The sequence below is a fragment of the Sander lucioperca genome, chromosome 21, assembly GCF_008315115.2.
Source record: "Sander lucioperca isolate FBNREF2018 chromosome 21, SLUC_FBN_1.2, whole genome shotgun sequence".
Lineage (NCBI taxonomy): Eukaryota > Metazoa > Chordata > Actinopteri > Perciformes > Percidae > Sander > Sander lucioperca.
The window spans coordinates 13,255,665-13,281,578 of NC_050193.1; the positions used below are offsets into that span (position 1 = coordinate 13,255,665).

A 25,914-nucleotide genomic window follows, 5' to 3' on the forward strand; every position below is an offset into this window, starting at 1 on the left:
TACTGGATATATCATGCAACACTTGCAGCTCGATATCAAAAATAGAAACATTATTAACCATTATTGTAAAAGCACGTTTAATTTACTGTTTTGTAAACAGGAAATCAAAAACCACAACAGCAGCTGTTGCTTTTTATAATGTGCATGTATGTTTGCGTGTGTGTTTGGTTTAGAGACACTGTGACATTCTCCTTAGGGTCATCTGACGTCTTATCTTCTACTGCCACCTGGAGGTATTCTTGAAAATAATTTGTATGTGGTTTTTGTCAAGCCTCTCTGCTTCCTTTAACCAGTGTGTGTTTCGCACAGTAATACACAGCAGAGTCCTCTGGCTTTAAGTTGGACAGTCTCAGATACACCATGCTGTTGCTGTTATCTCTGGTGACCTCTACTCGTCCTTGCACACTGCTGGCATAATCTGTTCTACTAGCATCACTGTAAATACGGCCTATCCATTCCAGTGCTTCTCCTGCAGGTTGTCTGATCCAGTACATGCTGCAGCAGCTAAATGTGAAGCCAGATCCCCTGCAGGAGAGACTGAGAGTCTCCCCAGGCTTTTTCACTACTGAACTGGAAGGAATGGACTCCATACTCTGACCTGTACAACCTGATGAAATGAAAGGAGAGAAGAACCACAGAATAAAGTGAGACAGGCATCTGGGAAGTTTTCTGGTGTCACTGACTGACCATCAGTCCATGTTGTCTGTGAAAAGATAACACAGCAAGAAGCAGGAGAACTCACAGGGCAGAGAGAGAGCAACCAGCAGAAGAGTGAGTGTGTTCATCATCCTGAGGCTGGAGATGTGACATCTGATGCTCCACACAAAGAACAAGAGCAGTCAGCAGGACAGAAGTACACTGCACACACTGAAGATTTGCATCAGGACATAATGGGGAGGGAGTGGCTCCTAAACCAGCACTCTGTTATAGTTTGTATAATTTATTATTTGTTCATTTTTTAATTATAGTTGCTTGTCATTCTATGTTAGATACAATATCACATTCAGAGACAAGAACACTTTTTGTTTTGTATTGCTCTATCGGTTACACTTTATAATTATGATACATGAATTGTCGTGAATTCATGCATGACTTCATACATGAAAAAGCATGAATTAATTAATGTAGTACTTCAGTAATGTACAAAGATTAATAGTATATCATGCATGACTTAATGCAGGAACATTACGTTAATTAATGCATCAATTAAGGTATTTGAATCATCAAGATTTCTGATTTATTAATGATGTTTATGTCTTCTTCAAAGATCTCACCAGTCACAGCAGTGTACATATATTCAAAAAACCTGTAGTGTTGTAATCGTGGTTAAATAAAAATGCATCATCCATTACTTCATCATGTTTGTGGCCCTTCAAATAAAGTGCTGACCTGGTCCATCTTTAACATTGACAAAGAAGATATGATTAATGGTGGCATAAAATGAAATGTATAATGAATTGAAGGAGTGGGTTGGCAAAATAATACTGAGGTCACTACATTTACACAAACTAGAGTATACTGCAAATGCATATTTATGGTTGCTGTATTCACAACAACATAAGGCACTTAAACAGTAATGCCTGAGAACAATGCTCACCCAAGTACAATATTTATGAATTTTACTTTTTACTAACTTACTACTTGACAATATTTTTTATTTGACGGGTCACAAAGACTTGCAGTGCCATTATTATAAAGTGTTACTGGGTTACATAAGCATACAATAATGTATCACTGATTGTTATGTCAGAGTATTTAAATTGATTGATTGCACTGTTAATGTTAAATTTAATTAAAAAACATTTGTGTTGTGTCTGTTTATCTCCTTGCTGTAACAGTGAGCTGGTGTTGAAACCATTAGTGGTCTGAGGGCTCCTCCTCTGGTGGCTTCATGTTACAAGTGTTCAGGCTCTGAGGGGTTTTTGTTCAGGTCTACTGATGGTTTGTGTTACTGTGGCTCTCTGGCACAGTAATACACAGCAGTGTCTTCAGGTGGCACATTCTGTCCATTTAGAGTCACTGTCTTGCTGGAAGAGTCAAAGCTGATATTGAACTTGTTCTTCAGTGAATCTTTGTAGTATGTTGTGTATCCAACACCTCCTATTACAATCCACTCCAGTCCTTTTCCTGCAGGCTGTCTGATCCAAGCTGTGCGATAGCTGCCAACAGAATAAGAGACCTGACAGGTGATGGTCAGACGTTGACCTGGCTGCACAGTCACAGAGGCTGGCTGGGTCAACTGTTCACACTTCACATCTGGGGAGGAAAACATGTTGAATCAGTGTTATAACAGTGAACAGTGTGCTGTGATCATACTGTCAGTGTCTCTGCCTCAGTGAGACTCACAGGATCCAGCAGCCAGCAGCAGCAGCAGAGCTACAGAGAACATGGTTGCTATTGAAGGTGATCTGATGGGAGCTTCTCTTCTTCTGCTGCAACTGACAGCATGATATCAAGTCTTTATAGCAGACTGTGAGGAAGTTCACTTTGCATAGAGAAGAACACTGACAGGCTATAAAAGAAGGATGGACTGTCCTGTCACAAGTGATAGCTTGGAATTGTGTTATGAAATATATTTTTGACATATGAAAGAAAATGTAATTATTATTACAAACTTAAAACAAACTTAAATTCCATTTGTTTTTAATCACACATTGTCTAACACAAGTCAAACATGTCAACAAATAGATTTATATTTACAATAGAATCAACAGATTAACAGAATATTTAATGTCTGCTTCAACTACAGTATATATGGGGGATCTGCAATAAAACCTGTCTGAATGGAGCAGTTTTATTGAGACTATTTCTCTAAATGTGTTGATGATGTTGAACTGAAGCTTATTATGTGAATGAGAAAAGAAGAAAGTAAACATTTGACTTGTTTTGACATGTTGAGTTTTTGTACAGTGTTGCTCCTTCCTGTGTCACTGTGGCTCTCGAGCACAATAATAAACAGCAGAATCTTGAGTCTTCAGACTGTTCATCTGCAGATACACCTGCTGTCTGTTGTTGTCTCTGGAGACGGTAAACCTGCCTTGAACTGACTGAGAGTAGTAGATGCTGCTACTGCCACTGCTGATGTAAGCGATCCATTCCAGTCCTTTTCCAGCAGCCTGTCTGATCCAAGCATTAGCATAATCTCCACCAAACCCAGAATATGTACAGGTCAGTCTGTGGGATTCTCCAGGTCTTTTAACCACTGATTCAGACTCAGTCAGTGTTTGACCCTCAGTACCTACAGACATTTAATCAGCTCATTAGTTACTGTAATGCAGCCATGTTGTCTTTGTTTCAGGAAGTTTGTCAGAAAAACATCTATTGTTCTTACCTGCCCAGTTAAATGACAGGATGAGAAAAACAACCAAATAATCAGGTGTGATCATTGTTAAAGCCAGTTGTCTCTGTCCAGTCTACAGCGTGTATGTCAGTGATTTAGTGTCTGTCCTTCACTCTGCAACACATATGTAGAGATGGAAGAGGTCAGAGATTTGCATTGACTCCTCCTCCTATAAGAGAAACTCAACAACACATCTCTGGGGGAAAAGAAATGATAATTTTACATTATTATGATCATGATTTTTTATTCAAATGATAATGATGATTTTCAAGTTATTCAACTGTCACATTTTGTTCATAACCAAATGTAATGTATTCATATATTCTGCTCAGCAGTATTTGATGGGCCATCCATTTACTGGATATATCATGCAACACTTGCAGCTCGATATCAAAAATAGAAACATTATTAACCATTATTGTAAAAGCACGTTTAATTTACTGTTTTGTAAACAGGAAATCAAAAACCACAACAGCAGCTGTTGCTTTTTATAATGTGCATGTATGTTTGCGTGTGTGTTTGGTTTAGAGACACTGTGACATTCTCCTTAGGGTCATCTGACGTCTTATCTTCTACTGCCACCTGGAAGTATTCTTGAAAATAATTTGTATGTGGTTTTTGTCAAGCCTCTCTGCTTCCTTTAACCACTGTGTGTTTTGCACAGTAATACACAGCAGAGTCCTCTGGCTTTAAGTTGGACAGTCTCAGATACACCATGCTGTTGCTGTCATCTCTACTGACCTCTACTCGTCCTGCACACTGCTGGCATAATCTGTTCTACTAGCTCACTGTAAATACGGCCATCCATTCCAGCTTCTCCTGCAGTGTCTGATCCATACTGCTGCGCAGCTAAATGTGAAGCCAGTCCCCTGCAGGAGACACTTAGAGTCTCCCCAGGCTTTATCACTACTGAACTGGAAGAAATGGACTCCATACTCTGACCTGTACAACCTGATGAGATGAAAGGAGAGAAGAACCACAGAATAAAGTGAGACAGGCATCTGGGAAGTTTTCTGGTGTCACTGACTGACCATCAGTCCATGTTGTCTGTGAAAAGATAACACAGCAAGAAGCAGGAGAACTCACAGGGCAGAGAGAGAGCAACCAGCAGAAGAGTGAGTGTGTTCATCATCCTGAGGCTGGAGATGTGACATCTGATGCTCCACACAAAGAACAAGAGCAGTCAGCAGGACAGAAGTACACTGCACACACTGAAGATTTGCATCAGGACATAATGGGGAGGGAGTGGCTCCTAAACCAGCACTCTGTTATAGTTTGTATAATTTATTATTTGTTCATTTTTTAATTATAGTTGCTTGTCATTTTATGTTAGATACAATATCACATTCAGGACAAGAGCACTTTTTGTTTTGTCTTGTTCTATCGGTTACACTTTATAATTATGGTACATGAATTGTCATGATTTTGATGAAGTCATGCATGAAAAAGCATGAATTAATTAATGTAGTACTTCAGTAATGTACAAGGATTAATAGTATCTCATGCATGACTTAATGCAGGAACAATACGTTAATTAATGCATCAATTAAGGTATTTGAATCATCAAGATTTCTGATTTATTAATGATGTTCATGTCTTCTTCAAAGAACTGACCAGTCACAGCAGTGTACATATATTCAGAAAACCTGTAGTGTTGTAATCATGGTTAAATAAAAATGCATCATCCATTACTTCATCATATTTGTGGCCCTTCAAATAAAGTGCTGACCTGGTCCATCTTTAACATTGACAAATAAGATATGATTAATGGTGGCATAAAATTAAATGTATTAAGAATTGAAGGAGTGGGATGGCAAAATAATACTGAGGTCACTACATTGACACAAACTACAGTATACTGCAGATGCATTTTCATGGTTACTGTATTCACAACAACATAAGGCACTTAAACTGTAATTATGTATTGTGTATTGTGTCTTAATTTGTAGTAATATAAAGTATTTGTATAAGTTTAATTTCAGCAACCTGATTGTTGGGCTGTCTTTGGACCTTTTATCAAAAAGAGATCTTTTTTGTGTTTTTAATGTGTTTTCCGAAATGTGTATAATGCAGGGAGAATTGTTAATGTAGATTACAGAATATAAAACAACTTAACAACCTCAAAACAACAAAAAATGTAATATAAACTAAATAAAATATATAAACGCTATAAAAAAATATTTCAAACTTGTACACTACCAGCTTGAAAGAATGAGTACTATAGGATTTTGTACAGCTGCTCAACCAACTCCAGTCACTGTGGGTCTCGAGCACAATAATAAACAGCAGAATCTTCAGTCTTCAGACTGTTCATCTGCAGATACACCTGCTGTCTGCTGTTGTCTCTGGAGATGGTAAACCGGCCTTGAACTGACTGAGAGTAGTATTTGGTGCTACCACCGTTATCATTCCAGGCAATCCACTCTAGTCCTTTTCCAGGAGCCTGTCTGATCCAGGCCATGTGATAGCTGCCTAAATTAAACCCAGATGTTGTACAGGTCAATCTGTGGGATTCTCCAGGTCTTTTAACCGCTGGTTCAGATTCTGTCAGAGTCTGACCATCAACACCTGTCAAGATAAACAAGAAAACAATCACTTCATGTAGGATGGCAACTTTTTGAAGACAAATTCATAACAAGATCGGTGAAAATCTTCACCTGCCCAACAGAGAGTTAAAAGCAGCAGTCCTGTCCTATAGTCCATCATGTTAAACTGTGTGTCCACTGTTCTCTGTCCTCCTCTCGGCACTCAGATAAGTAGAGGTGGAAGATATCTGAGTTTTGCATCGACTCCTCCTCACAGGGAGGAAACATCTGGACTGGAGATATTGAATGAAACTAAGTCAGAGTCAACCCTCCAAGTCAGCTGTTTTGACCTTTGTCTGACATCTTTTAATTTGTGTAAAATGTTTATTAATATTATCACCACAACCACAGTTATTATATTAATACACAAATGAGATCTGACACAGTACAGTAACATACAAGGTTAATTCAAACTTGTTGAATCATAATTAATCTTGTTTTCAAGGCTCTGTTTCAATTACTTCATTGTCATTTCACCATTTAATACCATTATAACATCATGGCTTTTACCTATGAATATTACTTCTGCAATTTAGTTTTGCAGTAGATAATGCTTTGACCGTTGAAGGATCTCTCTCTATTACTGAGGTATGTCACATCATGATGAAAACAACTACGCACTCTTACAGTAAAATGGAAATCTAATGTGGATATATCAAAGTGCTTAGGTGGTAAAAAACTCAGATGCTTAAGATCAAATTGCTGTTTGTTGTCTGTGGAGGTTTTTGTGCAGCTGCTCCACTGTCTTCAGTCACTGTGTCTGTCGAGCACAGAAGTAAACAGCAGAATCTGCTGCTGTCAGGCTCTGGACCTCGAGGTACTGAGTGCTGCTGGGAACATCTTCAGTCATGATGAAACGGCTTTGAAAGGAGCTGCCATATCTAGCAGAGTTTGAACATGTATCCATCCTCCCAATCCACTCCAGAGCTTCTCCTGGTCTCTGTCGTATCCAGTGGATATAGTTGTCTGTCATGTCAGATATGATACATGACATCTTCACTGTCTCTCCAGGTCTTTTCACCTCAGAGGGAGTCTGGTCCAGTTTGATCTCACTCATTGATTTAAGAGCTGTTGATGGTGTGATTATAAGGAAGGAAGAGTTTGCATGGACCTCCCTCTTCAGGTTTAAAAAGGGAACATGGAAAGCAGATGCACTTTAACATCAGTAGTTTTCTACAAGAGCAAAGAAACTAAAAAATACCAAATACCTGTTAACTATTTCTGCTATGAAATGCAGTAGTTTGATGCTACAGGGACAGACAATATATATTTTTCTGACGGTATATTGAACTGAGAAATATTTCTTATATATTTTATAATTCTGGTCGATTTCAACAAGTAGCTCTGATGTTTCTAAATTTGGAGTGCTCTCAGTAGCGAGAAAAACGAAAACAATCGGTGTTGCCTACACTGTGTTAGAGGCAAAACGAGTGCTTCGGGACCGAAGAGAGATGCAAAAATATGTATTAATTTAATGATTAAATAAGGTAGTGTCTCCAAACTTACCTCAATTATAACTTGTCTCCTGCTAGTTGTACTACAGCACTTAGTTTAAAAAAATAAGCATATGCCTATTTTTTTATGCATTTCTTAGACCTCTACTGCAGTCAGGTTCACTGTGTTCACTCGGAAGGAATCACTTCACATGGTAGGCACATGTAATGACATTTCGAACATGTTAAGAGGCTAAAAGCACGTTTAAAACTTGCCCGGTTTCAGCCTCCTGGGTGCTAACTCTAGCAGGAGGATAACACGGTGTAGGCAACACCGATTGTTTTTGTTTTTTTTCTTGCTACTGAGAGCACTCCAAATTTACAAACAACAGAGTGATGTGTTGAAATCAACCGGAATTCTCCTTTAAGTGGAAATCAAAATGTTTATTTTCTTGGATTTTAGTCTTGAAATTTTGATGAGCAGATGACATGATATTTTTCATGGCCAAAATACAAAAATGTTATTTGGATACTTAAACTGCATATTTGAATGGGTATGTTTATCTTACTTTTTTCAAATGTTATTGCCTGATCCAACTCTTTGTATGTAACAGGAAATCATTTTTTCTTGTCTTGTCTAAGCATCTAAATACAATTACAGAGATACAAAACCTCACATCCTTGTAGTGACAAATTTCTCAAATATATTTAATCATAGATAACCTCTCTATCAGGGAGTAACTGGTCACATATACTCTGCTGGATAATTTATTTGTTTACATTAATTTTACAAAATGTGTGTGGTTGAGTCTTGCTGGTTGCTGGGTATTTGTGCAGGTCTGTTGGTGGTTTGTATCACTGTGTAGCTTACACGCACACAGTAATACACAGCTGTGTCCTCAGGCTGCAGATTCACTCCTGTTAATGTCACCGAGCTAGTAGACGTGTGTGTGTGGTAAAGGAACTTGTTCTTCAGAGCATTATTTTGGTAAAAGCTACCTCCACCAAACCGGTGGGATATCCAGTCCATTGGTTTTCCTTCACTCTGTCTGACCCAACCTGTTGCATAGCTGTTATCAGTCAAAGAATAACCAGAGACCTGACAGCTGATGGTCAGAGACTGTCCAGGCTGCACAACCATTGAGTCTGTCTGGATGAGATCAATACTGTTCACACCTGTGGAAACACAAATCAACATTATCTCCATCATTCATCTGACTATTCAGTGTTTCTAATGTGTGTATTAGAGTGAATCCACTGAAAGCTCCTCACAGGATCCAGCAGCCAGCAGCAGTATCAGAGCTACAGAGAACATGTTGATGTTGAAGCTGAACTGATGTGAGCTCTTCTGTCTCTCACTGACACACACACACTTCACTTCTTTATGAGACTACACACAAGGAGGCTGATTTACATACTGATGATAGTAAATCAGCTGACTAAAGTATATTTAAATAATTCAAAATGAAGATGAAATGTTCAGGTCGTCATCTCTCACAAAGAAAAGGTGGAACTTTAATCTCTGACAAATACGTGTTAGTTAATGAAAATAATTTTTTTTTTGTAGTTTGACTAATTAACATCACAATGATGTTTCTTAAAGACTATTCCGTTACTGATGCAGTTATGAATTACATAATTATTAAATAATATTATGGAAGAGACACTGACTTTGAGGATTAATTTCTACTGTAGTTATATTACATTCTTTTAAAATGAAGTTGTGAACTGAATTTATTCCATCACTTGAAGATTATACAGTATATACATATTATGATGTATCATTGATTGTAATTTTAAAGTATTGAAATTGATGAAAACTGTGGCTGTTAAATTGAATTAAGAACCATTTGTGTTGTGTATGTTTCTCTCCTTACTGTAACAGTGAGCTGGTGTTGAAACCATTAGTGGTCTGAGGGCTCCTCCTCTGGTGGCTTCATGTTACAAGTGTTCAGGCTCTGAGGGGTTTTTGTTCAGGTCTACTGATGGTTTGTGTTACTGTGGCTCTCTGGCACAGTAATACACAGCAGTGTCTTCATGCTGCACATTCTGTCCATTTAGAGTCACTGTGTTGCTGGAAGTCTCTAAGTCAATACTGAACTTGTTCTTCAGTGAATCTTTGTAGTATGAAGCTCCAGTATATTTCATTCCAATCCACTCCAGTCCTTTCCCTGCAGGCTGTCTGATCCAAGCTGTGTAGTAGCTACCAACAGAATAAGAGACCTGACAGGTGATGGTCAGACGTTGACCTGGCTGCACAGTCACAGAGGCTGGCTGGGTCAACTGTTCACACTTCCCAACTGTAAAAAAATTCATATATTATGTAACAAATGATCAAGTTATACTGAAAAAAAAACTGGTGACTTTAACAAATCCAGAGAGACTCACATCCAGCTGCCAACAGCAGCAGCAGAGCTACAGAGAACATGGTTGATGTTGAAACTGACGTGCTGTGAACTCCACTGACAGCCTGATGTGATGTTTTTATAGCTGAGAAACAAGGAAGGTCACTGAGTTTGCATAAAATCAAACATATGAAGCATCAATGTTGGTCTAACTGGAGTCAATAGAAGAGTTTGTTCAGTGTTATTATATCTGCAGAGAGAAAATATGCCTGTATTTTATTTTCTCCATATCCAAATACAGATAACTTTATGGCATTAAACTGTCAATATTGTCTCCACATACATTCTACACATTTCTCTGCAGTTAAAACAGAACAATAATTCCTTAATGACTATATTATTATTCTTTCAACAATAGTTATCATTTTATATGAAATAGTTATCTCCATACACGTTACAAGTAAATTCACTTTGTATGTAAATAATAACATCAAATTCTGTTATCAATCATCTCAACTTTCAGTTGTTTTCTCTTTTAATTATTATTTATAACAATTATTTTAATGAAACTATAGTATGTGAAGGAAAGAGTGAAAAATCAGTCGATGAGATGAGAAATGAGTATCAGTCAGTTAAGATCAATGAGAACAGCAGATCTGAGTTTCTCCTTTTAGTAACAGAGGAGAGAGAAACTAGACACTGACTGTCCTCTAGTGATTTTATAAAAGAAACAGTAACATTATTTTTCATTCTCATAGATTCCACATCATATCATTTACAGACAGTATTGTGTCTTAATTTGTAGAAATGTGAAGTATTTGTAGAAGTTTCATTTCAGCAACCAGATTGTTGGGCTGTCTTTGGACCTTGTAACAAAAAGATATATTTTTTGTGTTTTTAACATGTTTTCTGAAATGTGTGTAATGCGGAGAGGATTGTTATTTTATTATAAAACATATATGAAAATTAGATTACAGAGTATAAAACAATTTAACAACCTCAAAACAACAAAAAAATGTAATATAAACATTAAAATATATAAATGTTATAAAAAATACTTCAAACTTCGCTCCACCAGCCTGAAAGAATGAGTACTTTAGGATTTTGTACAGCTGCTCAACCAACTCCAGTCACTGTGGGTCTCGAGCACAATAATAAACAGCAGAATCTTCAGTCTTCAGACTGTTCATCTGCAGATACAGCTGCTGTCTGCTGTTGTCTCTGGAGATGGTAAACCGGCCTTGGACTGACTGAGAGTAGTATTTGGTGCTACCACCGTTACTATTCCAGGCAATCCACTCCAGTCCTTTTCCAGGAGCCTGTCTGATCCAGGCCATGTGAGAGCTGCCTAAATTAAACCCAGAGGCTGTACAGGTCAATCTGTGGGATCCTCCAGGTCTTTTAACCGCTGGTTCAGATTCTGTCAGAGTCTGACTATCAACACCTGTCAAGATAAACAAGAAAACAATCACTTCATGTAGGATGGAAACTTTTTGAAGACAAATTAAAATCAAGATCAGTGAAAATCTTCACCTGCCCAGCAGATAGTTAAAAGCAGCAGTCCTGTCCTATAGTCCATCATGTTAAACTGTGTGTCCACTGTTCTCTGTCCTCCTCTCTGCACTCAGATAAGTAGAGGTGAAGATATCTGAGTTTTGCATTAACTCCTCCTCACAGGGAGGAAACATCTGGACTGGAGATGAACTAGGAAATGAATGTGCAGGAGTCAACCCTCCAAGTCAGCTGTTTTAATTGTTTGTCTGACAAGTTTTATTTTGTGTAAAATGTTAGCTGGCATTAACACCACAACCATATTCATTCTAATAATACACAAATGACATCTGACACATTATAAAAACATTATAAAACATTATATTTAAAACGGGTTAAATTATGATTCATCTTGGTATTAAGGCTCTGTTTCTCATTAGTCACTTTGAGCGTAATGGGCAGCACATTAGATCATTCACAATAATATAAATAAACAAAAGTTTTAGTCTGATCACCAACATTTCTGAAAATTGCTTTCATGTTATCTCACTATGTCATTATAACATAAATGGTTTGTACTTATGAATATGACTTTGTGTTTTTATGAAGAGATGTAGCTACTGTTTAAATGTAGTTAGTTATCAGATGTTACATGAAAACAGGAAAAATGTTTTTCTCATCTTTTATAGGCTTAACAGCACGATTGATACCATTTGTTGAATTCCATAAACATTCATTTCAACTCAACTCATTAGAGAGTGCTGTCTTTATTAATGTCCACATTTAGAACATGTGTGTGTGTTGAGTCTTGCTGGTTGCTGGGTATTTGTGCAGGTCTGTTGGTGGTTTGTATCACTGTGGGGTAACGTACACAGTAATACACAGCTGTGTCCTCAGGCTGCAAAATCTGTCCTTTTAGAGTCACTGTTAGAGCAGAAGTGTCTCTGCTGTAGCTGAACTTGTTCTTCAGAGCATTATTTTGATGAAGGCTACCTCCACCCCACTGATGGGAAATCCAGTCCATTGGTTTTCCTTCACTCTGTCTGATCCAACCTGTTGCATAGCTGTCATCAGTCAAAGAATAACCAGAGACCTGACAGCTGATGGTCAGAGACTGTCCAGGCTGCACAACCATTGAGTCTGTCTGGATGAGATCAATACTGTTCACACCTGTGGAAACACAAATCAACATTATCTCCATCTGACTATTCAGGGTTTCTAATGTGTGTATTAGAGTGAATCCACTGAAAGCTCCTCACAGGATCCAGCAGCCAGCAGCAGTATCAGAGCTACAGAGAACATGTTGATGTTGAAGCTGAACTGATGTGAGCTCTTCTGTCTCTCAGTGACACACACACTTCACTTCTTTATGAGGCAACACACAAGGAGGCTGATTTACATACTAATGATAGTAAATCAGCTGACTAAAGTATATTTGAATAAATCAAAATTAAGATTAAATGTTCGGGTGTTGTTTTTGAATTTCACAAAAGAGAAGTTGGTTCTCTTACAAACACGTTAGATTGTTGATGAAAAGTAAATAACAATATTATGGAAGAGAAACTGACTTTTTGAGGATTAATTAATACTGTAGTTAAATCACAGATTTTTTTCCCCATCATTTGAAAGGTTATATATGCATTCAATGATGTATCACTGATTGTTAAGTCAGAGTATTTAAATTGATTGATTCTACCGTTAAAGCTAAATTTAATTAAAAAACATTTGTTTTGTGTCTGTTTCTCTCTTTACTGTAACAGTGAGCTGGTGTTGAAACCATTAGTGGTCTGAGGGCTCCTCCTCTGGTGGCTTCATGTTACAAGTGTTCAGGCTCTGAGGGGTTTTTGTTCAGGTCTACTGATGAGTCACTGGGAGAGTCTTAATTCAATACTGAACTTGTTCTTCAGTGAATCTTTGTAGTTTGGTGGATGCAACACCACCATGTACAATCACTCCAGTCCTTTCCCTGCACGCTGTCTGATCCAAGCAGTGTAGTAGCTGCTACCTGCATTTATTTTTTCATATATTTGGTTACTGACTGTATTTGCTGCAAACTTAAATACATTGACAGCAACCAGAATCATGTGAATAGTAATATATTTTGCAGCTTTTAATAAAAGACTTTTAATGGTTTCAGTGTTTGCAGATGTTCAAAGAAACAGACATACAGAGAAACTTGGAGCCTTTTAGAGGAAAACAGCTGATCAGGAACTGAAATGTGACAAAATGCAAAAAACTAAATCCTTTAACAAAGATGAAAACTATTGTAGTTCATCCATTTACAAGTTACTCTTCTGTAACAGTGAAAATATTTACCTTCATATGTGTGTGGTTATGTCAAAAATATTTATACATAACGCAGCATGATTTTAACTTGTTTTTATTCAGAATTCTTCAAAGCCAGTCATACAACAATCATACTCAAATGTCTGTGTTGTCTCATTTTGAATGACTTGACCTGAGGACATTAGTCATGTGAGACAGTGCAGAGTTTATCAGCCCAGGGAGGATGAGGAAAGACAAGAAATGTTTCTTACTGCAGGAGTTGAAGTAGTTTAATTTAAGAAACCAGATCATTGTGATGTTTTTGGCACTTTTACCAACAAGTGATCTTTATTGTGTTTTTGTGTGTTTAATGTTGAGTAATAATATTTCTCAGGAAAGCAGGATGTTATATAATAAAGAGACAAAGGGTAACTTATTATCGAAAAATGATATCTAATGTAAAATTTAGGGGGAAAAAACTTAGAAAAAAATAGTATTATTAAAAATATAATGTATAAAATATACAATATAAATATTACATTCATATATCATCTTCATTATTTGGCTTCATCAGCCCAGTAAGAATACTGTAGGATTTTGTACAGCTGCTCAACCAACTCCAGTCACTGTGGCTCTCGAGCACAATAATAAACAGCAGAATCTTCAGTCTTCAGACTGTTCATCTGCAGATACAGCTGCTGTCTGCTGTTGTCTCTGGAGATGGTAAACCGGCCTTGAACTGACTGAGAGTAGTAGATGCTAGCACTATTGTAGATACTCGCAATCCACTCCAGTCCTTTTCCAGGAGCCTGTCTGACCCAGGCCATATAGTAACCGCTGATTGTTAATCCAGATGCTGTACAGGTCAATCTGTGGGATTCTCCAGGTCTTTTAATCGCTGGTTCAGATTCTGTCAGAGTCTGACCATCAACACCTGTCAAGATATAAAATAACATCATGTGAATTTCGTTGTTACACAATTCAAAACTATGTTTAATCAAGATCAGTGAAAATCTTCACCTGCCCAGCAGATAGTTAAAAGCAGCAGTCCTGTCCTATAGTCCATCATGTTAAACTGTGTGTCCACTGTTCTCTGTCCTCCTCTCTGCACTCAGATAAGTAGAGGTGGAAGATATCTGGGTTTTGCATCGACTCCTCCTCACAGGGAGGAAACATCTGGACTGGAGATATTTAATGAAACTGAGTCAGAGTCAACCCTCCAAGTCAGCTGTTTTGACCTTTGTCTGACATGTTTTAATTTGTGTAAAATGTTTCAGTATTAACACCACAACCAAATTGATTCTAACAATATACAAATGACATCTGACACATTAAGATACAAGGGTTTTTCAAATATGTTAATTCATAATTAATCTTGTTATCAAGGTTCTGTTTCTCATTAGTCATTTTGAGAACAATAGGCAGCACATGGAGTATTTACAATTTCATTCTGATTAACAGCTAATATCATTTTTGACAATTATGTTATTGTCATTTCACCATTTTATACTATTATAACATTATGGTTTGTACTTGACTTTGGCAACTTATTATTACAGTAGATGATGCTTTGACAATTGAAGAAACTGTCTCATACTCTAAGTGATGTAACATCATGAAGAGTATACATATTAACTCATAATAAAGTGAAATATATAGAAATATAATGTTGATATATCAAAGTGCTTTGTAAGGGGGGGGGGGGACTCAGATGTCATTAAGATCACATTGCTGTTTATTGTCTGTGGAGGTTTTTGTGCAACTCTTCAGTCACTGTGTCTTCTCGAGCACAGAAGTAAACAGCAGAATCTGCTGCTGTCAGGCTCTGGACCTCGAGGTACTGAGTGCTGCTGGGATCATCTTCAGTCATGATGAAACGGCTTTGAAAGGAGCTGCCATAGCTAGCAGAGTTTGAACCTGCATCCATCCTCCCAATCCACTCCAGAGCTTCTCCTGGTCTCTGTTGTATCCAGTGAATATAGTAGCTTGTCATGCTATAACCAGATATGATACATGACATCTTCACTGTCTCTCCAGGTCTTTTCACCTCAGAGGGAGACTGGTCATGTTTGATCTCACTCCAAACTCCTGTAAGTTGATAAAAAAAAAAAGTGATCATCATCTAACAGACTTGTTAATCACAGGTTGGACATTCACTAAGGAAGTATTGCAGAATTGATTTTCTCACCATGAATAGTAACTACAAAAAATAATAAACTCCAGATAATGGTATTTTCCATTCTGTGAGAAACACTGTAGTTCAGTGCTTTCTGATCTGAGTGTTTCAGAAATATATTAAACTGCCCCGGTATTCTGGCACAAGTTGCTGATGGTGTGTTTATAAGAGAGGAAGAGTTTGCATAGACCTCCCTCTACAAGTTTAAAATGGGAACATGTCACACAGATACATTTCCATAAGTAGAGTATCTCTACAACAGCAGAAGAAACTGAAATATCAAAGTCCTGAAAACTAATTTCTGGACTGATAGAAAATAATGGGACATAAACAACTACAATGTTCTACCTTGACAATCTTTAACCCACAGTTTAGCAGTTTAGAGCTTCTTTCATATTGGCCAAATTCCAGAAGGGAAATGTCATCCTATTTGTGAAGAGATGTATAGCTGCTGTTAAAATGTAGTTATCAGATGTTATTTTCTATCACATTGCATTGAACAGGAAAAATGTCCCCATCTTTTCTAGGCTTCACAATACACAAAATATATATATACTATGAAAATGTGTTATATGCATATTGTATTGAGAGAAAATCAACTGTCTTTAAGTCTCTTCTATATTGATATCTCCTGCAGTGGAAATCAAATGAGATCGACACTGATACATTAAAATTCTCAACTTTCCCTCTGTCTACCAGTAACAATAAATGCCTCTACCATTCAGGGAACTCCATAAACATACACTCACACAAAGAGAAGGGGGAATCTCTGACAAACACACTTTGGTAATGAAAAGAATTTTTCCTTTGGTTTGACTAATTAACATCACACTGAAGTAAGATTAGCGATTTAGTTACTTATGCAGTTATGATTTCTATTTTTAAATAATATTATGGAAGAGAAACTGACTTTGAGGACTCATTTATACTGTGGTTAGATCACAACCTTTAAGAAGTTGTGAGCTGAATTTATTCCATCACTTGAAGATTATACATATAATGATGTATCTTTGATTTTAATTTCAAGGTATTTAAATTAATGAAAACTGTGGCTGTTAAATTAAATGTAGAACCTTTTATAAAATCTAAAGAGATGTTTCTCTCTTTAGTGTAACATTGAGCTGGTGTTGAAACCATTAGTGGTCTGAGGGCTCCTCCTCTGGTGGCTTCATGTTACAAGTGTTCAGGCTCTGAGGGGTTTTTGTTCAGGTCTACTGATGAGTCACTGTGAGAGTCTTAATTCAATACTGAACTTGTTCTTCAGTGAATCTTTGTAGTTTGGTGGATGCAACACCACCATGTACAATCACTCCAGTCCTTTCCCGGCATGCTGTCTGATCCAAGCTGTGTAGTAGCTGCTACCTGCATTTATTTTTTTGTATTTGCTGCAAACATAAATACATTGACAGCAGCCAGAATCATGTGAATAGTAATATATTTTGCAGCTTCTAATACAAGACTTGTAATGGTTTCAGTGTTTGCAGATGTTTAAAGAAACAGACATACAGAGAAACTTGGAGCCTTTTAGAGGAAAACAGCTGCTCAGGAACTGAAATGTGACAAAATGCAAAAAACTAAATCCTTTAACAAAGATGAAAACTATTGTAGTTCATCCATTTACAAGTTACTCTTCTGTAATAAACAACATCATTGATTGTAATTTTAAAGTATTGAAATTGATGAAAACTGTGGCTGTTAAATTGAATTAAGAACCATTTGTGTTGTGTCTGTTTCTCTCCTTACTGTAACAGTGAGCTGGTGTTGAAACCATTAGTGGTCTGAGGGCTCCTCCTCTGGTGGCTTCATGTTACAAGTGTTCAGGCTCTGAGGGGTTTTTGTTCAGGTCTACTGATGGTTTGTGTTACTGTGGGTGTCTGGCACAGTAATACACAGCAGTGTCTTCAGGCTGCACATTCTGTCCATTTAGAGTCACTGTCTTGCTGGAAGACTCCAAGCTGATACTGAACTTGTTCTTCAGTGAATCTTTGTAATATGTCGTGGATCCAACTGCTGCCATTCCAATCCACTCCAGTCCTTTCCCTGCAGGCTGTCTGATCCAAGCTGTGTAGTAGCTGCTAACAGAATAAGAGACCTGACAGGTGATGGTCAGACGTTGACCTGGCTGCACAGTCACAGAGGCTGGCTGTGTCAACTGTTCACACTTCACACCTGTGGAGGAAAACATGTTGAATATTGAATCATTTTAATAACAGTGAACAGTCAGTGTGCTGTGATCATACTGTCAGTGTCTCTGCCTCAGTGAGACTCACAGGATCCAGCAGCCAGCAGCAGCAGCAGAGCTACAGAGAACATGGTTGCTATTGAAGGTGATCTGATGGGAGCTTCTCTTCTTCTGCTGCAACTGACAGCATGATATCAAGTCTTTATAGCAGACTGTGAGGAAGTTCACTTTGCATAGAGAAGGACACTGACAGGCTATAAAAGAAGGATGAACTGTCCTGTAACACGTAGTCAAGACTATAATGACCATTTATTTTATTAAAGGAAAGAAAATGTAATACAGACATATATTAGAAGTACATTGCATTGGTATTCTTTACTTAAGTGATTCAAGGTGAGGATTGATCTTTAATTATTTGGCACCAAAAAAAAAAAATCTTTTAGATATGTATTTATTTATGTATATTTATCTTGGGCAATCACTAATTGGCTGTTCATTATGTACATTTGTGTTGTCCACATATATATGTTGAGATATTCTATTGTTTCCATAATCCAAACAGTGTGAGCATGTGAAAGCCCAATAAAGGATACTTGGGAAACTTTGCGTCATTTTGATCATTCAAATGTGTATGAATGACAACAAGTGCTAGTTTTACACACTGTATTACGCAGTGTGTGATTATTATTTCTCACAATATGTTAAATTGAATGTTCGTATTCTTTACAAACCTTATAACAGAGAAAAAATACATTCATACTTCAACAGTCTCAATAAAACTATAACTCAGTCAGTTATTAATCATTACATTTGGTAAAAAAAAAAAAAAAAAAACCTCAAATCATCTGCTGCTGTCATTGTGTGCCTCTTTGTTTTATTCTCTTACTGCCATTATTATTTTAGGTCTCCTACTGCCTCCTGTTGGTCTTTGTAAAAAAAAAAAAAAAAAAATACATTCTTTAAGGTTTTTGTATAGCTCCTCTGGATAGAGAAACTGGACACTGACTGTCCTCTAGTGATTTTATAAAAGAAACAGCAACATTATTTTTTAACTCCCATATTATGACTCGCTTTAATTCCACATCCTTTACAGACAGTATTGTGTATTACTTTGTAGAAATGTAAAGTATTTGTATTTAAGTAAAGTATTTAATTTCAGCAACCAGATTGTTGGGCTGTCTTTGGACCTTTTATCAATGAGTGATCTTTTTCTGTTTTTAATATGTTTTCAGGGATGTGTATAATGCAGGATTATTACTTTATTTTAAAAGCACATCATGTAAATCACATCATATAAAACAAATTAACAACCTCAAAACAACAAAAGCTAATATAAAAATAAATAAATACATAAATGTTAAGAAAAATACTTCATGCTTGGGCTCTACCAGCCTGAAAGAATGAATACTGTAGGATTTTGTACAGCTGCTCAACCAACTCCAGTCACTGTGGCTCTCGAGCACAATAATAAACAGCAGAATCTTCAGTCTTCAGACTGTTCATCTGCAGATACAGCTGCTTTCTGTTGTTGTCTCTGGAGATGGTAAACCGGCCTTGAACTGACTGAGAGTAGTATTTGCTACTACTGTCACTGGTAATGTAAGCAATCCATTCCAGTCCTTTTCCAGGAGCCTGTCTGATCCAGTGCATCCAGTAGCCATTAACATCCAACCCAGAGGCTGTACAGGTCAATCTGTGGGATTCTCCAGGTCTTTTAATTACTGGTTCAGATTGTGTCAGAGTCTGACCATCAACACCTGTCAAACCAAAAATGATAAGCATGTCATGCATTACCTTTGCACAAAGATCAGGGAAAATCTTCATGTGAAATATGTCAGTAATACAAATGGGAATGTCAAATCAAGATCAGTGAAAATCTTCACCTGCCCAGCAGAGAGTTAAAAGCAGCAGTCCTGTCCTATAGTCCATCATGTTAAACTGTGTGTCCAATGTTCTCTGTCCTCCTCTCTGCAGTCAGATAAGTAGAGGTGGAAGATATCTGAGTTTTGCATTAACTCCTCCTCTCATGGAGGATACCACTAGATTAGGCTTGGCATTCAGTTTTTGTTTGGTGAAAATGTAATGTGAATGAGCCCTGTGATTGATTGGCGACCTGTCGCCCCAATGTCACCTGGGATTGGTTTCAGCTGCCAATGACCCCCAATAATAAGAGTGTATAGTTGATGGATGAATGAAAAGTGAATGTTTATTTTTTTTATTTCTCTACGTCAAAACAATTAATTTTTGTCTGACATGTTTCAATTAAGTTGACTATGCCTTATATTAAGATCCCAACCATGTTTCTGCAAGAGAAGCAGAAATCATGTCAATATATATCAGCAACTGACAGGGGGTGATTGAATGCTCTAAACATCTAATCTTTGGTTTTTATCAGGCAATTCTGACAAGGTAGAGCAGAATTGTACCTTTTGTTGTACAGTAGTACAGTAGTACAGAGTACAGGCACAATACAGGTACAAATTATTCAGGTCAATATTTGTAGACCAGAACATTATAAACTACATTATAAACAGTCATTATAAAAAGGTTGGATCTTCTCTATTGGGCCATATTTGATTACATTTTATTAAAGAGATGAGCCCAATAAACTGGTAACTATTTGTTGCAGTTTTAAAGTGTTATTATTTCCCAACAAACAGAAGACTTTTCTCCTTCTTCAAAACATGAGAAGTAGTAGCATTGTTGCCACAGCATTGAAATAATTGGATAATGAATGATTACATCAAATGAGTAAATTGTTTTTGATTCTTAAAAATCTATTCTAATAGTATGATTATGCAGTATGTTGAATACACCCATATTATTAACTCAACCCAAAGCTTCTGCAGCTTGTTTCACTTTAAAAAGTAAAACAAAATCTAAAAGCCCATGATGTTTTGGGAAGAAAAAAAATACTATTTTATCCAAAGTAGTATGTTTTGCTGGTCAGCCACACACAAATTGTGTAAACACATTACATATTTGCAGACAATGTGTATATAATATATTTAATTTGTCTAAAATATAAACACATGTGATGCTGATCAGAAAACCCAGATGTTATTATGATCACTTATGATCCACATATCTGTGGAGGTTTTTGTGCAGCTGCTCCACTGTCTTCCATCACTGTGTCTGTCGAGCACAGAATTTAACAGCAGAATCTGCTGCTGTCAGGCTCTGGACCTCGAGGTACTGAGTGCTGCTGGGAACATCTTGAGTAAAATTAAAGCGGCTCTGAAAGGAGCTGGCATAGCTCGGAGTGTTGCTAAGTGGGTTGATCCTCTCAATTCACTCCAGAGCTTCTCCTGGTCTCTGTCGTATCCAGCTGATACTGTAGCTTGTCATGCTATAACCAGAAGTGATACATGACATCTTCACTGTCTCTCCAGGTCTTTTCACCTCAGAGGGAGACTGGTCCAGTTTGATCTCACTCCAAACTCCTGTAAGGAAAGAAACGATCATCATCCATCACACTTGAATATATGAAGCATTTAAAAACAAATTGCTTTACTTTGTAACTGCAAAAATGATTTCCTCACCATTAATAGCAACTACAAAAAATAAACCCTAGACAATCATATTTTCCATCAAACTCTGTAATGAACTGATGTCTGATCAAAGTATTTCTGATATATATGAAACTGTCAGTAGTTCTGCCTCAAATGATTCTACAGTTGCTGTTGGTGTGTTTATAAAGAAGGAAGAGTATGCATTGACCTCCCTCTACAGGTTTAAAAGGGAACATCATAGATGTACTTTACCTGCTGCTTGATGTGTGATTATTTTAAGAACAGAACAATTAAGTCAAAATGACGAAGAGAAACATTGAAGGCCTGGAAACAATGTATTTTACTGTAAACATCCTGCATACAATACATAAAAAATATATATAAATTACACATACAGGCAGAGCTTTACATTGCAAGTATTTCACTCACATTTGCCCCTAAAAATAAATGTGTGATCCAGAAATAAGTAACTACGCGAGTGAGAGAACAACAATGAAGTATTGTTAGCCTGGTGAGTGTTTTCAAAAGTGGGTTCTGGGGACCCACAGGGGTCCTTGAGGGTGTTTAAGGGGGTCCCCAGCAAAAAGGGGATATGTTTATTTTTACCATATTTCCATCCAAGTACAGACAATGACAGAATGTAAAATTATTTGGGTCATGGGTTTAAACGCTTTCTGTAGTAAACTGTAGTAGACATCTCTCCATTAGTGCATGAATAGGTCCTGAGCATGTGTGTGTATATCAGGCCTGTGTGTAGTGATTTCTAACAACAGAGTGTAAATTGTAATTTCCCCACTGGGGATCAATAAACAGTATAAATTATTTAGTTTGTACATTTTAAATGCTATTTTAAAATGAGTAACTAGGTTATCAACTTTACCACAACAATAATTTAAGCATAATTGATGTCATCTAATTGATTGACACAGTGGTGCCATTGTGATGGTTTTCATGACAGAAAAGTTTGTAACAGATTATCATTCTGAGGAGAACATCTATATCTGGAGCTTTAGGCGTTGAAAACAATTAAATAAAAGCAATCTGCTTTACTTCCCTGTCTTTTGTTCCTGTCTATGGACGTCACTGGGACAAGTGTTAAAGCCAGTCCTTGTCTGCCCTCTACAGTTTTAAAACAGGAATGGTAGCTACTTTTAAACATTAGAGAAAGATTACTCACTTGTGACACCCAAAGAAATGTTTGTTATTGAAGCTCTGTGCTTGTTCCCTGCTTACCTTCCTTCCATCCTATGCATGCTGGTGTGGTGCCAGGTTTTGAGGTTAATATGTTAATATTGAATATATGCTGTCCATAGGACCCCCAATACAATTTAGAACAGTTTAGTTACTCGCCTACTCATTATTTTTGTTATTTTAAGATGCATGTAGTTCCAGCAAGAAAGACAGTCTAGCGGTGCTTAAGTCAGTTGCACTCCTCGCCACGAGGCGGTGACATTGACCAGTAAATGGCAGAGTGAACTCTAGGGGCAGAACTAACGTGAGTTTTACTTAGTTTTGCAAAAGCGTCTGTTAACGTCGGTAGCCATTAGGCTTGTGGAAGCTACAGTGCAACTTATATTGTCTTTCTTCTGTTAATTACAGAAACTGAGTTTTTTTAAATTAAAATGCGTGGCACCAGATTCATCCTTCTGTCGTCAATCTGCACCTACTACACTGGGATACTCTCAAGCACCAACATGACAGTGAATGAAAAGCAGATGCATTATTGTAACTGATGTTTAGAGGACTAAAATTACAAAAAATACTTTCTTTTTCGTCATTACAGCTCAGAATGTTTTTTTTTTTTACCTTTTAGATATTTGAAAACAAAACAAATGGCATTTTATTCTTATGTATTTCCATTTATATCAGTTTTCGACAAAAATCAATCCACCCATCATTTGTTTCTAACTTATTTTCATGATTTTGTACCTTATGAAGGAGTCAATTCTGAAGCATCTAAAGGTGTGAACATTTACTATCAACTTGTAAAGGTTAACCTTCAAAGATTAAGAATGTCAGACAGTTGTGCTCTATAAGTCCAGTAAGAATGAGTACTGTAGGACAAAACAACAAACAACTCCAGTCTCTCTGGCTCTCGAGCACAATAATAAACAGCAACTTTAGTCTTCAGACTTTTCCGATCCAGCTTCTTTCATAATGGGAAGAGTTTTTGCTAAGATCTGTACACAGACATACAGTATTAAAATGATCTGTCAAGTCAGAGTATATTTTAAAAATGTCAGACAAAATGGCAACAAGGTTTTGATTTGTTTAATATCTACATGCTTCCTTTTTATGGCTGTAAAATGTGTTAATAAGAAAATAATTTCATAAAAAACTTCAACAATCTGAAAATCATGTGGAAGCTTTTTAATTTTAAATGTTACCAAAATGTTGATTTTTGCATGATCTTCATGCATGTACTTATGAAGTGGACACAGTTTCACCACACTAATATATAGAACGTGTTGACAGTATGGCAAAACAAGTGATAGCCTACTGAGTCAACTGAATGTTCCCATTGTGATTGTAAATAGAGGAAGTAGTTTTTGTATGACTCTCATATTATCGTCTCTCACTGTGTCTCTTCTGGCACAGTAATACACTGCTGTGTCCTCGGTCTTCAGACTGTTCATCTGCAGATAGAGTTTACTGCTGGAGTCATCTCTGGAGATGGTGAATCTCTCCTGGACTGACTGGGAGTAATAGATGTGATAACTGCCTGTGTCTATATTTGCAATCCACTCCAGTCCTTTTCCAGGAGCCTGTCTGACCCAGTTCATAGCGTAGCTGCTGAGTGTGAATCCAGATGTTGTACAGGTCAATCTGTGGGATTCTCCAGGCCTTTTAATCACTGATTCAGAGTCTGACCATCAACACCTGTCAAATGGATAAAAAACATCAAGTGAAATAAGGTGATGACATAAATAAAAGCTATGTTAAATTAAAATCAGTGAAAGTCTTCACCTGCCCAGCAGATAGTTAAAAGCAGCAGTCCTGTCCTATAGTCCATCATGTTAAACTGTGTGTCCACTGTTCTCTGTCCTCCTCTCTGCACTCAGATAAGTAGAGGTGGAAGATATCTGAGTTTTGCATTGACTCCTCCTTTTTTGACTTTCTCCTAACTGTATTTTGTGTTTTCACAAATCATCTCACCGTATCTCTTACTATTTTGACTTTGTTTCACATTTTTAACCTGATGTTACTAATCTTTTTTTTTTTTTTTTTTACAATAAGTCACTTTGTAACATTTGAATATATTTATTTACTCTCAGGTTTGTCCAATGCAATGTACCAATCATGGAATAATGTAATATGTATAATATAAATTGTTTTCAGTTCATGTAGTAGGTAAATCATCTTGTCTGCTTGAGATAGGTAAACAACATCTCATGTCTCCTAAAGTTATTTTTGACAAAATTGCTGTTTTTCATGTGAATAAAGCTTATGTACAATATTATTAGACCAAACATTGATTTTTAAACTAGTAAAATTCAGAGCACAAAATGCAACTTTTGAAGAAAATTCAGCTGTATTTATTTTTAATTATTTAAATAAGGTAAATTAATGTTAAACACTTTCTAAAAATCTAACTCAATCTGTCTTGTGGGAGTATAGACAATGATGTATCAGTGATTGAAACCTCCAAATATCTAAACTAGGGCTGTCAGAATTAACGCCATAATAAAGAGTTAACGCAAACACTGTTAACACCACTAGTTGTTTTTGATGTAGGATTAATGCACGCACGTTTTGTGATTTGGGCCTCAGGACGCTCTTTAGTTTTGGGAAACCAGGAAGTGATGCACAGTAATGTTGTGGGTGGCTAGCAGAAACAACCCTTGAGCAGAAATGGATAAAGAAAAGAGTTTTGAATGGCAAGTTCAGTTTCAAAGCCCTTCCAGATGGTTCTCTTGACAAGACTAGGAGTAGTGGTGGAACTGTGGAAATTGGTTCTCTGACAAACACATTTTAGATTGTTAACAAAAAGAAATAACGATGTTATGAAAGAGAAACTGACTTTTTGAGGATTCAATCATACCGTACTGTAGATAAATCAGCATTTAAAAAAAATCTAAAGACTGTTTAATCCTTTACTGTAACAGTGAGCTGGTGTTGAAACCATTAGTGGTCTGAGGGCTCCTCCTCTGGTGGCTTCATGTTACAAGTGTTCAGGCTCTGAGGGGTTTTTGTTCAGGTCTACTGATGAGTCACTGGGAGAGTCTTAATTCAATACTGAAAAAACAAAACTTCAAAACTTGTTCTTCAGTGAATCTTTGTAGTTTGGTGGATGCAACACCACCATGTACAATCACTCCAGTCCTTTCCCTGCATGCTGTCTGATCCAAGCTGTGTAGAAGCTGCTACCTGCATTTATTTTTTTGTATTTGCTGCAAACATAAATACATTGACAGCAGCCAGAATCATGTGAATAGTAATATATTTTGCAGCTTCTAATACAAGACTTGTAATGGTTTCAGTGTTTGCAGATGTTTAAAGAAACAGACATACAGAGAAACTTGGAGCCTTTTAGAGGAAAACAGCTGATCAGGAACTGAAACGTGACAAAATGCAAAAAACTAAA

General features: G+C 36.9%; 1 long non-coding RNA gene, 1 pseudogene and 10 gene segments (V, D, J or C); all 12 read right to left on the reverse strand.

Annotated features, from left to right (window-relative positions):
- Positions 1–266: 266 nt before the first annotated feature.
- On the reverse strand, positions 267–4,499 carry LOC118494177. The segment is given in 2 exon segments: positions 267–607; positions 4,427–4,499. Coding segments are annotated over 2 exon segments (387 nt in total).
- On the reverse strand, positions 1,829–2,486 carry LOC116065525. The segment is given in 2 exon segments: positions 1,829–2,256; positions 2,347–2,486. Coding segments are annotated over 2 exon segments (351 nt in total).
- Positions 4,500–5,566: 1,067 nt separating the features above from the next.
- On the reverse strand, positions 5,567–6,089 carry LOC116065523. The segment is given in 2 exon segments: positions 5,567–5,908; positions 5,998–6,089. Coding segments are annotated over 2 exon segments (363 nt in total).
- Positions 6,090–8,145: 2,056 nt separating this feature from the next.
- On the reverse strand, positions 8,146–8,680 carry LOC116065215. The segment is given in 2 exon segments: positions 8,146–8,534; positions 8,631–8,680. Coding segments are annotated over 2 exon segments (432 nt in total).
- Positions 8,681–9,239: 559 nt separating this feature from the next.
- Positions 9,240–9,787, reverse strand: LOC116065526. The segment is given in 2 exon segments: positions 9,240–9,658; positions 9,747–9,787. Coding segments are annotated over 2 exon segments (345 nt in total).
- A 1,002-nt stretch (positions 9,788–10,789) lies between these two features.
- Positions 10,790–11,358, reverse strand: LOC116065524. The segment is given in 2 exon segments: positions 10,790–11,147; positions 11,237–11,358. Coding segments are annotated over 2 exon segments (363 nt in total).
- A 587-nt stretch (positions 11,359–11,945) lies between these two features.
- Positions 11,946–12,503, reverse strand: LOC116065214. The segment is given in 2 exon segments: positions 11,946–12,364; positions 12,454–12,503. Coding segments are annotated over 2 exon segments (462 nt in total).
- Positions 12,504–14,035: 1,532 nt separating this feature from the next.
- LOC118494198 lies at positions 14,036–14,591 on the reverse strand. The segment is given in 2 exon segments: positions 14,036–14,393; positions 14,480–14,591. Coding segments are annotated over 2 exon segments (360 nt in total).
- An 838-nt stretch (positions 14,592–15,429) lies between these two features.
- Positions 15,430–15,757, reverse strand: LOC116065530. The gene is made up of 2 exons (XR_004108745.2): positions 15,648–15,757; positions 15,430–15,547 (listed from the first exon to the last, which is right to left on the reverse strand). It is a non-coding gene; the product is annotated as an uncharacterized LOC116065530 (long non-coding RNA).
- Positions 15,758–17,493: 1,736 nt separating this feature from the next.
- On the reverse strand, positions 17,494–18,011 carry LOC116065213. The segment is given in 2 exon segments: positions 17,494–17,804; positions 17,906–18,011. Coding segments are annotated over 2 exon segments (351 nt in total).
- Positions 18,012–19,110: 1,099 nt separating this feature from the next.
- Positions 19,111–19,761, reverse strand: LOC116065519. The segment is given in 2 exon segments: positions 19,111–19,574; positions 19,701–19,761. Coding segments are annotated over 2 exon segments (363 nt in total).
- Positions 19,762–23,415: 3,654 nt separating this feature from the next.
- LOC116065515 lies at positions 23,416–24,367 on the reverse strand (annotated as a pseudogene).
- Positions 24,368–25,914: the final 1,547 nt, after the last annotated feature.